The sequence below is a fragment of the Alexandromys fortis genome, unplaced genomic scaffold (assembly GCF_014885135.2).
Source record: "Alexandromys fortis isolate MF-2015 unplaced genomic scaffold, M_Fortis_MF-2015_v1.1 scaffold_157, whole genome shotgun sequence".
Taxonomy (NCBI): domain Eukaryota; kingdom Metazoa; phylum Chordata; class Mammalia; order Rodentia; family Cricetidae; genus Alexandromys; species Alexandromys fortis.
In genome coordinates, this window is record NW_026068041.1 from 1,204,688 (window position 1) to 1,217,319 (window position 12,632).

The window sequence follows — 12,632 nt, forward strand, 5'->3', positions numbered from 1 at the left end:
TTTGGTTTTTCGAGACAGGGTTTCTCTGTGGCTTTGGAGCCTGTCCTGGAACTAGCTCTGTAGACCAGGCTGGTCTCGAACTCACAGAGATCCGCCTGCCTCTGCCTCCCGAGTGCTGGGATTAAAGGCGTGCGCCAACATCGCCCGGCTAAACACTGAGTTCTTTCAACTACTCAGTCACCTCAGAGAGAGGCTCTGGAACCAGGCTATTCAATAGGAGAAGGCTGCATAGGGGCTCGGACCATAGTCTCCTTCCCAAGCCCCGCTGTTCTCCTGGAAGCTTGGATGGCCTCTTTTATATCCATCTAGTCAATGCTGTATCTGCAGATTCCCTAAAGAAGTCTCCTTGGATGTCCTTGCAAGTCACTGCCTGGCCACCCCATACTTCTCTGTTCAATGCCTGGGTTCTAGCTGAAACCTCACCAAGTTGGGCATGGTAATGTGTGCCTTTAGCTTTAGCACTTGGAGGGCAGAGGCAGACAGATCTCTGTGAGTTCGAGGCTGGCCCGGTCTACATAGTGAGACCTTATTTCTAAAACAAAACCAAAACCTCTCTCTGAGCTCTCCAGCTTTTATGCATGACCTTGGGCACCCTGGTGTCCCATCTCACAACAATTCCTGGAGTACAATGGCTCAACAAGTGTCTGTTATGTGACCCTTTTCTGTGTCATCCTCTTGCCCCCTCGTGCTGGCATAGCCCAAGGGCACATCTCCCCACAGGTGAGCAGAATGCACTGCAGCCTGGCACAGCTCAGCAGACACAACACAGTGGCTCTGGCTGAGCTGGGGCTTGAGTCGCCCCAGAACCCCCAAATCTTGCCTGGATCCTGCTTCTGCACTTGGGCTTCTTAGCATCCCTGCTTTTGGTCCCCATCTTATCACTGCCCACCCCACCCCCAACAGCTGCGCCAATAGCACAGAGAATGAGGAGGGCTGCACCCCACTACACCTGGCCTGCCGCAAGGGTGACAGTGAGATCCTGGTGGAGTTGGTACAGTACTGCCACGCCCAGATGGATGTCACCGACAACAAAGGAGAGACCGCCTTCCATTATGCTGTACAGGGGGACAATTCCCAGGTGCTTCAGGTGAGTGTTGGGTGGTGGGCAGGGGACCAAACAACCAGGCACCTCCTTGGACCCGAAACTTGCTTGGGGGCCTTAGATTCATGGGTCACTCTGAGGCTTCTCACTCAGCCATCCTTAATCCCTGAGGCTTCATCCTTCCCCCCATTCTCACCCTTCACCCCATGACGCTTAGAGGGAGACATACCTTTAGCCGTGGAGTTTCTCCAGCTCAGCGAGCTGAACTTCATGGAAACTCCAATCAGGCATGAAGCTCAGGAGCTCAGACCCTGGGCTGGGTGCATCAGGTCAGCCCTTGCTCAAGGCACACTGAGACTTAACCTAGTTTATGGGAACTGTCCAGCACCTAAAGGTGCTAGTGCCAGAGACACTCCTGTTGATTCTGTAAGTTCTAGAACAGAAGCTGTTTTAAGTTTTTTTTTAATGTATTATTTTTATGTGTATGGGTGCTTCGCCTGCATGTATGCCTGTGCACACCATGTTTCCAGTGCCTTAGAGGCCAGAAGAGGGTGACAGATCTCCTGGGGCTGAAGTCACAGACACTTGTGAGCTGCCCTGTGGGTGCTGGGATTCAAGCTTCTGCCCTCTAGAGGAGCAGCCAGTGTGCTTGCGTGCTGAGCCATAGTCTAACCAGGAGATGGAGCGGTGCTGTTGAGAAGCCACCGTTAAGTGGAAAGGAAAGGCAGACACTCAGCTCGTGTTTTATTGTCTAGAAGGAGCAGGTCCATCTGCAGGTTCTGTCCTCTCTGCTTGGCATCTGGATTGTTCTAGAAACACACATCTGTGTCTCGTGCAGTCCAAGAGAAGGCATGCCCATTGCTGGAGGAGGAACAGCAGTGTGCTTGGCCAGTGGTCATGCATTGCACCTACCCCTGACGGATGCTGGCTGTGCCTGCATCATGTGTTCTAGTCAATTCTCAAAATGCTCTCCTGGGTTGGAGTTGTCTTTTCTTCATACAGGAAACTGAGGTTTGGTAGAAGCAAAAAATGTGGTCCCTGAGGGCCACCAACCTGAGGATAGGGCAGGCTGGCCTAAGCTTCCCCCAGGTTGCCAGCTCCTTGCCCCACTTCTGGGTCCCCAGCCTTCCTCATGTCACAGCTGTCCCCAGTGGTCATAACTGTCATCAGGGAGAGGGCACTGAGCTCCTCGTGAGAGGACAAAATCCTTCCCACTTCCCATTAGCACAGACACTCTGGGTGTCTTTGGTGGGCTTCATCTCTGAAGGAAAATTACATCAGTGTTTGGGCAATTTTTCCTCTTCATTATTTCCTAAAGACACAGCACAAACAACTGTTCATCTAGCCGGACAGTGGTGGCACACGCCTTTAATCCTAGCACTCGGAAGGCAGAGTTAGGCGGATCTCTGTGGGTTTGAGGCCAGTCTGGTCTGCAGAGTGAGTTTCAGGACAGCCAGGGATGTTACATAGAGAAACCCTGTCTTGAGAAAGCAAAAGCAAAGCAGAACAAAACCAAACCAAAGAAGTGTCATCTAGTATTCACATTGTATTAGATTATAGACGTCATCTAGAGATGATCACAAGTCCTATGGGGCGTGCAGAATTAATCCCAGCTAGCTAGGATGCCAGTGCAGTTCCAGTCCAGCCTGGGCAACAGAGTGGCTCCCATATAACAAAGTACATGGGAGGGTATGTGTGGGCTCTTTGCAAAATAACCATTCCATACAAAAGACTCAAGTACCTTAGGATTTGGGTAGACAGGAAGAGGCAGTACCAGGGATTGGACTCAGAACCTTATGCATGCCAGGTGAGCATTCTACCACTAGGTCATGTTGAATTCTTTTACTGAAAGCACAATACCTGCATGCAGAGACATATCCTGCAGGACTGAAGGAGTCCCACTTCCCTTTCTGTTGCTGTACTCTGACCAAAACCAATTTAGGGGAGAAAAGAATTTACTTGGCTTACACATCTAGATCACAGTCTGTCACGGAGGAAAGTCGGGGCAGGGACTCAAGCAAGGACTGAAGCAGAAACCACGAAGCACCGCTGCTCCCTGGCTCCTCACTTGCTCCTCGTGCTTGGCTTAGCTGGGTGTGAGACCACCTGCCTGAAGATGGAGACCCCAGTGGGCTGGGCTCTCCTGCATCAGTAAGACAGTCCCTCAGAGATACGCCCACACAGTAACGTGACCCGGACCATTCCTCAGCCGAGGCGTCTCCTCTCCCAGGACTCTAGGCTGGGTCACATTGACAAGACTAAGCAGGACAGAAGGACATCTGGTGGGCAGCAAGAATTGCTCCACCTAGAAAACTTAAGGTTCTTTTGGTTGTTCTTTTTATCCAGTCTCATGCAGCTCAGACTGGCCTGGAACTCACTGTGTAGTCTAGAGTAGCTTTTAACTTCGTCTTCTGCCTCAGTCTCCCCAGTACCAGGATTACAGGCACATGCTACCACACCTGGGTTAACATTCTTCAGAAATGTCCACGTGAGCCACAGTCAGGCCGGGTTCCCGCCCCACACCCCAACCTCATTGTCAGGCTTTCTTATCTGCCCGAGTGCTGTTCATGCCGTTGCTCCCCTTTATTCTCGTGGAGTTGAATGTCCTTTCCGTGTCCGGAGGGCGATGGTCCCTGGGGTGCTAGAGGGAGGCATGGCAGGCAGCTTACCTGTGTTGTCCTGTCAGCTCCTAGGGAAGAACGCCTCGGCCGGCCTCAACCAGGCGAACAAGCAGGGGCTGACCCCGCTGCACCTGGCCTGCCAGATGGGCAAGCAGGAGATGGTGCGTGTGCTGCTGCTCTGCAATGCCCGCTGCAACATCATGGGACCCGGCGGCTTCCCCATCCACACAGCCATGAAGTTCTCCCAGAAGGGGTAAGGCTCGCCCTCACATGACCCCACCCCTGCAGGGCCAGGGCGGGGGCCCTGGTTCAAGGCTCCTCAGCCAAGGGCGCTGGCCTCAAGAAAGCGCTTGGTGCTCTTAGGTGTTGGTGGTGGTTTTGTTCTTCACCCGCCACCCTTTCCTCTTTGGACTCTTTTGGGGTGCCCGCCACCTCGCTCCCAAATAAATCACACACAGAGGCTTATTCTTACTTATTTATGCCCAGCCTTAGCTTGGCTTGTTTCTTGTCCACTTTTCTTAAATTAACCCAACTACCTTTGCCTCTGGGCTTTTCTGGTTTCTTCTGTGTTTCTTAATTTTACTCTTACTCTGTGACTGGCCCCTGGGTCCTCCTCTCCTTGTTCTAGCTTGCTCCTTCGTTTCCCTCTTCTTTCTTTTTCTCCTGTTTTCTCCTCTTTATTCTCTCTGCCTGCCAGCCCTGCCTGGCCTTTCTCCTGCCTCACTATTGGCTGTTCAGCTTTTTATTAGCCCATCAAGTGTTTTAGACAGGCAAAGAATCACAGAGTTAAACAACTGCAGCATAAACAAAAATCACACACTTAAAATAATATTTCACAACAATGTGGTAGCTGTACACCCAAGTCGAGAAACCGCTGTGCAAAGAATAGACCATTTACAGTTTTGTGCTAATGCATCCGGGTTTCTGACCGTGAGCCTTTACTCCCCTATGCTGCCCAGCCAGACCAACATCTGGGGTCAGTTGGTTTTCCCCCTGGCTCCTGTGCTAAGCACTGGCCTTGAGAAATGGATTAGAGGAGCCCTGTCTGGAGCAGGCCAGACTCGAGCCTTCTCCTCACAGCACTGAACTCCAGTGTCCTGGAGTGCAGAGGTGGGAAGCAGACAGGTGGGCTAGGGACAGGTGTGACCTGATGGACACCAGATGACACATGCTTGCCTGTGCCTGTGTGGGCCTCCTCGGTGCCCTCGGTGCATCCCGAGTCACAGTCCAGTGACGACCTTTGTGCCTAGAAGGCAGTGTGGGGACTCTTTGTCTTGTTCTCTTTGTTTCTGTTTCATTGGGTTCTGCTCTAATTTTTATTGTTTCTGGCTGTCCCCTGGGTTTGGAGTTAGCTTCTTCTTGTGTTTTCAAATTCTTGAGTTGTAGCATTGAGTCATTTATTAGTGCTCTTTTTGATTTTTCAGTGTAGGCACTCAGAATTATAAGTTTCCCTCCTAGACTGCCTTTTTAATGTGTCCCAGTGGTTTTGTGTTGTGTTTTTTTTGTTTTCATGTAGTTCCAGGATTTTTTTCCCTGATTGTTTTAATTGACCTACTCATCATCCATTAGTGAATTGTTTAATCTCTGTGAGTTTCCATGATGGAGATCTTCTGCTTAGTGTGAGAGTGCTCCCTCTCCTCTGCTTAGTGTGAGAGTGCTCCCTCTCCTCTGCTTAGTGTGAGAGTGCTCCCTCTCCTCTGCTTGGTGTGTGAGTGCTCTCTCTTCCTTATGCCCTCACCAGCACTGGGTCTGATTACGTTTTGATAATAGCTGCCCTCACAGACAAGAGATGGGATCTCAATGTTTCTCATTTGCATTTCCTGGTGGTCATTGAGGTTCAACATCTTGCCAGAGACCTGTTGCCATAGACCATTTTTATGTCTTCTTTGGGGAAATGTCTATTTGGGTCTATAAAGTGAAGTTCCCAGGCAGGGAAAGCCATTCCCATGTCGGAGATTCTACAAGACTGTGTAATGGATTAGAATGTTTTGATTGTGCATAGAATTCTGAGATCCAAAGCCAAGATCTCTTGGTCAATCTTAAAAACAAAATAAAACAAAACATAACAACCCAAAACCAAAACAGGCTGACCTTGAATTCCTGATTCTCCTGCCTCTGCCTTCCAAGTGCTGAGATTCTAGTCATGTGTCACCACACCTGATGCTATTTTGGACATCCCTTAGTCCCCAACAGCTATTCATGCCCATCTCCATCCATCAGGTGAACTAGCAGATCACTAGCTTCCAACCAACCCCAAAATAAGAATGTCACCATTAGCAGATAAACCATGGCAGGGATTTGCCAACCTTGCTGTAACCTGCCTGTAACATTCCAGGCCACAGCTCTGAGCCAGCTGTCCAGCCCTGTGACTTGCTGCTGCTGTTGTTGCTGCTGCTTCCTCCTTTCTTCTTCTTCTTCTTCTTCTTCTTCTTCTTCTTCTTCTTCTTCTTCTTCTTCTTCTTCTTCTTCCTTCTCCTCCTCCTCCTCCCTCTTCTTTTTAGTTTTTCAAGACAGGGTTTCTCTATGTAGCTTTGGAGCCTGTCCTGGAACTAGCTTTTGTAGACCAGGCTGGCCTCGAACTCACAGAGATCCACCTGCCTCTACCTCCTGAGTGTTAGGATTAAAGGCGTGCGCCACCACCGCCCAGCTGTGACTTGCTTCTTAAAGTTATTGTTATGCTTGTCTTGCATTTATCTCTCTGTTCATGTGCAGCCCGGGGATGAACTGGTCCTCAGGCACAGCAGTAAGCTCTTTTAGCCGCTGCACCATTTTGTGCCCCACCCCCACACGCTTTTTTGCAGTGTAGTCCAGCCTTGCCTGGAATTTGGAGTCCTCCTGCCCCAGCATCCTGAATGTTGGGGTTACATTAATTACATTTGTAATCCCAACCACACTTGGCCTTAGTTTTCAGTTTTTACCCTGGCACATAGGTTGTCTTTTCATTTTGTTGGTTATTTCCTTTGCAGTGTTTCAGTTTTTCAGTTTAATATAGTTGTGTTTGTTTATATTTGCCTTGGTATGCTATCTAGGAGGTCATCGTCAGGCCGGTTGGTTGGCTGTTTTGCAGCCCCATGTCATGGCTGGCGCAGTGCGCCCTCACTGCCCCTCTCTCTTCCAGGTGTGCTGAAATGATCATCAGCATGGACAGCAACCAGATCCACAGCAAGGATCCTCGCTATGGAGCCAGCCCGCTCCACTGGGCCAAGAACGCCGAGGTAGGCAGAGCCGGCGGATGAGGGGCTGGGCAGGTCCCGAGGAGACAACTGAGAGGATTATAGTGGCCCCTAGTGACAAGACAGAGGTGCCAAGAGTTGAGGTCCCACTGCTGTCCTGCTGCTCATCGGCTGGTGGCCTTAATTCCTTTTCGATTTCGATTTCCAAGACATCGGAGGTCTTGGAAAGTTAGCAAGGCAGTGTGTGCAAAATGGCGCCTCACATGTAGAAGGGGGCAGTGGTGATATGGCCACTGGGCACAGCAGCTCACACAGAGAGCCTGTGGTCACCCAAGCTGAGGTCTCTCCCGAAGCGCCCCAGTTACTCTGCCCTCCTGAAAGGATGCCCAGGTAGCCTAACCTGGCAACACGTGCCGGCCACCAACACCCCAGGCTGTACTTGCATGTGACGGGCAAGAGGGCAGGGCTGCTACCTTTGTGGGACACCCGCTTGTTCAGATGTGTTTTTTTCAGTGCCAGATCTGTGAGGCATGAAATTGTGTCCCATGTCAGGTGGAGCTGCAGTGACAGATCCAGGCTCAGGCTGCAGGAAGGGTGAATGGGGCTTTAGGCTCAGCATTGTCCTCCCCATAGTTCAGAGTGAGCCAGGATACCATGCAAAGGCCCCTGGGACACCTCCCATGGAGGACTTAGGGAGTCTGCCCTGTGGGACCCGGTCCAGAGACCCCTTTGTAGCTTCAGGAAAGGACCAGAAGAAGCTTCTAGAACCACCTATTTGTCACCTAGTTCCTAGCTCCCGGTGTGTGGGGGTCTCAGGTCTAGAGTCTGCCTCTGAGCTTCTTTCCTTTGCTTACACTGGAGGACTGCTCAGGAGGCTGCCCCCTGAGTAGTGCCCACCTGGTCTGTGTCCCCAGATGGCCCGAATGCTGCTGAAGCGCGGCTGTGACGTGGACAGCGCAAGCACCGCAGGAAACACAGCCCTGCATGTGGCGGTGATGCGCAACCGCTTTGACTGTGTCATGGTGCTGCTGACCTACGGGGCCAACGCAGGTGCCCGTGGAGAGTATGGGAACACGCCACTGCACCTGGCCATATCGGTGAGCCTGTGGCCACATGGCCTCCCTGTGCTGGCTCTGCCAGCTGAGGTGGGGGTGTGGGAGGACCAATAGAGGCACCGTGTTGGCTCACCCCCTCCTTTCCTCGGCTGCTGCATCATCAGACGTGCTTCCTCCTAAGGCCCAGAGTACCTGGTGGCAGCCACTGATTTGTTAGGAAACAGACTTCAGCCTTAAAGCTTCTCTAGTGGGATGAGACAGCAGTGTGAGCGTGCTTAGCCCATGGCAGGAACAGCCCTGTCTGCTGTCCGTCTAGTCTCAGATGGGACTGAGGGAAGCAGTCGGCCACAGTCCTGGTACTTATTCTATAGACCAGACTGGCCTCAAACTCACAGAGATTCGCCTGTCTCTGCTTCCCAAGTGCTGGGATTAAAGGTGTGTGCTACCACCGCCTGGCTATGGAGGCCATTCTTGTTCAAACCACACCATGGGTCCTGGGTTGTCAGCCCAGGTACCTTGCTTCCTGTGAGGAAGAACTGGGGTGAATCTTTCTGTGCCAGGTCCTGCACAGCTGGTCCTTGAACCTTGACTGGGTGATGCGGGAAAGAAGAAAGAACAGATGGCACAGAGAAAAGCTGGGGCGGGATGGACTACGCTGGCTCCGCTGGGTCAGCTGCAGGGTGACAGGACTCAGACGCTGCTGCTCATTGATTGTGTGCAGCACAAAGGGGAGGGGCTAGCTGGACTCCGTGGGCTCACTGAGGGGGCAAGGGCTCAGGTTGCCTTCATATGGGAGGAGGAAGCTGTGGTTGCTAGTTTTTGCACACACTGTCAACTTCCGCAAACTAGAGGAAGACTGAACTTGGGAAGGCTTTGAGCTTCCCATGGGCCTGAGGCATCAGGGTCCTTGTCCTTAGGCCCAGTTAGTAATCCACATCCACCCAGGATCCCGGCTGTTCCAGTGTTCTTCAAACACTTCTCTTACTGCTGGCACAGCAATCCAAATCAGACCAAATCAACCGAATTAGAAGCCCAGGTTTAATGGATGCCTGGGCTCCCAAGTGTACTCTGGGGAAGGAAAACCAGGAAGACCTCGCATCTGTCTCTGGGGGACAGTTTAAATAGCCTGTGGGAGTGGTCTTGACCCTCTCTGGGGAGGGGTCACCGTTTGGTGGGCCTTCTTGGAGGTGGGGTCTGGACTGTGGCAACTCCCAGGGGACGAGGCTTGAAATGGAGTTCTCCACCCAACATTTCAAAATGGGTGCCAGGAGGTGGGGTGAAGCCCCCCACTCAAACATTCCAGACTGTTTGGATAAGGATGTGAGGGGCTGAGGTGACACTTCCAGCCAAACAACTTCCATTTTCTTCCTCTTAAGCCCTCACTGAGGGGTGCACTGAAGGCATTCTTTGTCATGTCAGGAGCCCCCAGAGTCTCTTCATGCCACTGAGAGGACTTGTGAACAAGTTGATGGACTCTTTATTCTTCTCACCTTCCACCCCAACAGAAAGATAACATGGAGATGGTCAAAGCCCTCATTGTATTTGGGGCAGAAGTGGACACCCCAAATGACTTTGGGGAGACTCCTGCATTCATGGCCTCCAAGATCAGCAAACGTATGTGCTCTGCCACCTGGGATCAGAGCTGGGGAGGTGGCGGTATAGAGACTGAGGAGGGACGTCCCAGCTGTAAGGTGTCAGACTGGCCCTGTTCCCTGCCAAGTGGCCAGGAGTGTATGCAGATCAAAGGGAGCCTCCTTCCCCAAAGACAGGGAATGCAGGCCCACCAAGGGCTTGCTGAGCATGGACCTTACCTCACGGTGAGGGTGTTCAGGCTCTCAGTGGGATGGGCTTAGGTGTGCAGCGCCGGAGCAAGCAAGCATGGGGTCATTGCATGTGCAGTGCATGTCCACATATGCCCAAACTTTGTATATGCTGGGTGCATGCATAGACTCGCATGTGCATTGCTGTCCTGTCCACCATGATCAGCTTCAGAGTTGTAGGAGTCAGCTTCCCTTCACAGACCCTCCTGAGGGCTTGCAGGAGTGTGGGGTCAGCGTGGGTGTGGCCCAGATGGTTTGACCTCTTCTCCCAGCAGAGAGCTCAACCCCACCATCGGCTTAAACAGCCTAGATGGCCCCTCCCTCCTTTCCCTTCCTCCCCTCTCCAGTTTTGCTCAATCTTGGGTTCAGAACCAACCCTGCAGGCTGCCCTGCAGGAGCCCAAGGTGGAAGCAGGCAAAGGTGCTAGCTGTGGCATCCTTTCCTGGTCTCCTCTGGCTCATCCCTCTGAGAACTGCTGACCATGGAATTAGTTGCTTTGCATCATAGCTGGAGAGGGGGGATGCCCACAGTAACTAGGATGACTCTGATCCCCTCGTACCCCACAGTCCTCCTTAGTCCCTTCCCTGGTGCCAGAAGGCTGCTTTGATGCCGCAGACCAGCCAGCTTGCTAGTCAGGGTAGTTCCTCCACACAGCCAGGTCACCTGCTAGATACAAACTATTTGCAAAGAAGGGGTCTCACTTTCTAGTTGACACCATGTCTGCTCTCTGCCGTCTCTCCTTCCCAAACCCTGACAAGTGATTACCAGGAAGGCGCTCTTGAGTCTGCTGAGAACTGTGGGGGCCGACCACGGTTTCCCACTCATCCCGGGGGTCCCCATGGACCAGAGCTCTGCAACAACACCTCACCCCTTCTTCTCTCTGGACAAAACTCAGCCCCCAGAGATCAGCTTAAACAGCCTAGGTAGGCCACTGCTTTCCCTCCCCGCTCCTCAGCTCTGTCTGGGCCCTCGAATCCCAGCAGCTCCCAAAAGGATAATGGCTTCAGGGCGGAAGTAGTTGAAGGGAGGAGAGCCAAGCTTTATCAGCCAGTGTAGGCCACCAAATGACTCACACATCCCTGAGGTCTACCAGGTCCAGCATTCCTGAGAAAATGCCCTGAACATTGGCTTAGGGTAGCCATTTCTCATGGCACCTCTCAGGTGGGCACTATCACTGCCTCTGGTTCCCTGGGAGGGAAGGGTGGGTAGTAAGGAGTGCTGCTAGGTCTCCTGGCTTCAGCGCTCACATTGTTTGAATCTGTCTGGCTTGAGACGTGATGTGCCCCCTGCTGGCTCCTTCAGTTACTTCAGGCTTTTGGAGTGGCCAAGAAGCCACTGATGCCCTTGGAGACGTCCCAGAGTAGATGGGGACCCTGTTCAGGGCCTTCTGTGTTCTGGCCCACACAGGGACCTAGAATGTTTGGGAGTGAGAATCCCTAAACAGAACTGAGTCTTACCCAGCCAAAGCTCTCAAACCGTGGAGGTAGAAGCCCCAAGCCCAGTCCCTCCTGCCAGCCTAGCCAGGCCTGGAGCTCTGGAGGGCAGAAAACCTGAAACCCCTAGCACCCCATCTTTCTCTCTCCGTTTACAGGCAGGCAGTCACTCAAACCAGGCTGGATGGGCCTGGGTGCGGCGGTGAATGGGTAATGCCTAAGCCTAGAGAAACCGCTGAGCCCGCCCTGCCCCAGTGTAGCTAGAGCTCTACACCCCACTCCCCTTCTCAAGCTGCACACCTAGCTTGTAGGCACTGCCCCTACACCCTGTCCCTGACACCATCTGCTGTCTTGCTGGCCAGTCTCCTGCATGTGTCCCTTGCCTGCTCTGTGGCATGTGCCTGCTAAGGGAGGCACTGCTGGCAACCACCTCTACCTTGCTGCCTCTAGCTTCACTGCACCGTGGCTGTCAACCTCGTCACGCAGGGTGACCTAGAGGGTTGGTGTTGGGGCTAGTGCGCAGAGGAAGACTAAACTGAAGGTCTGCCATCAAGGCATGGGTGACTGTCGGTAGCATCAGCTCGGACATCAGCCTGGGACACAGCTGGGAGGTCAAGCTTCAGGGTGATAGGAGGGGTTCCAGGAGTTTCTGGGAGCTAGCTGGACCGGTGGAGAGTCTCCCCAAAGCAGCAGGCTCCCTCCTCTTTCCAGCTTGCCCTTGCCTAGCAGGCCCGTGGCATCGAGCACAGCTTTATCCTGGGGCAGAGAGCCCCTCCTAGGGCAGGAGGCAGACGGTGGGGGCAGTGGAGTGTGAGTTCAGCCACAGGTGAAACTTAGCCATGAGATGTACAGCAGAATGGGGCACAGTTCTGTTTGCTCTAGAGACCCCTCTGCTGGCTCCAGAGTGTCCTGCCCTGTTCCCACAGAGCTTCAGGACCTCATGCCCATCTCCCGAGCCCGGAAGCCGGCGTTCATCCTGAGCTCCATGCGGGATGAGAAGCGAACGTAAGTAGAGCGAGGGACAGGCTGATGTGTGGAACTTCTCCTGCTGCCTTCACCCCTCTCCTAGCTGCGCAGGCGTGGTAGAGACAAGTCTGGACCTGTGGCGGCTCATCAGTGACAGATGATGCCCCATCCGGAGCCCAGCAAAGCAGTGTGGTCTCAGCTTGCGCTCATGCAGTGTGGTCTCATCATCTTTTTCCTTGGCTTTATGGTTTATGGGCAGAAGGTTGCCTGAACCCCTACTGGAGAGATGCCTGCATCTGCTTCCCTCTGCTGCCAGCTCCCAACCTGCCTTCCTCTCTCCTCAGACCCAGTGCTTCCCTGTTGTGTGCCCTGGAGTTGTAGGCGGTAGGCCTGGGAGAAGGGTCAGAGATAGAGGTTGGAATCCTGTCATGGTCATCAAATCTACCAGGAGACACCCCCAAACCGTAGGTCTTGTACTCTGGGACCAATCCTTGTCTGCATTAAGAGAAAATCCTGATATAT

General features: G+C 52.9%; 1 protein-coding gene across 2 annotated transcripts in view; it reads left to right on the top strand.

The window, feature by feature from the left end:
- The first annotated feature begins 903 nt into the window (after positions 1-903).
- The window catches only part of Pla2g6 (phospholipase A2 group VI), a 22,855-nt gene continuing 11,126 nt past the window's right edge, over positions 904-12,632 (top strand). Inside the window, exons 1-7 of one of the 2 annotated variants that reach the window (XM_050165726.1) lie at positions 904-1,087; positions 3,729-3,916; positions 6,782-6,878; positions 7,751-7,933; positions 9,397-9,505; positions 10,470-10,634; positions 12,071-12,149. In XM_050165726.1, coding sequence (XP_050021683.1) covers positions 1,013-1,087; positions 3,729-3,916; positions 6,782-6,878; positions 7,751-7,933; positions 9,397-9,505; positions 10,470-10,634; positions 12,071-12,149 — 896 coding nt within the window. In that variant the 5' untranslated portion in view covers positions 904-1,012. The remainder of the gene's footprint in view (positions 1,088-3,728; positions 3,917-6,781; positions 6,879-7,750; positions 7,934-9,396; positions 9,506-10,469; positions 10,635-12,070; positions 12,150-12,632) is intronic. The other variant, XM_050165727.1, reaches the window with a different exon arrangement.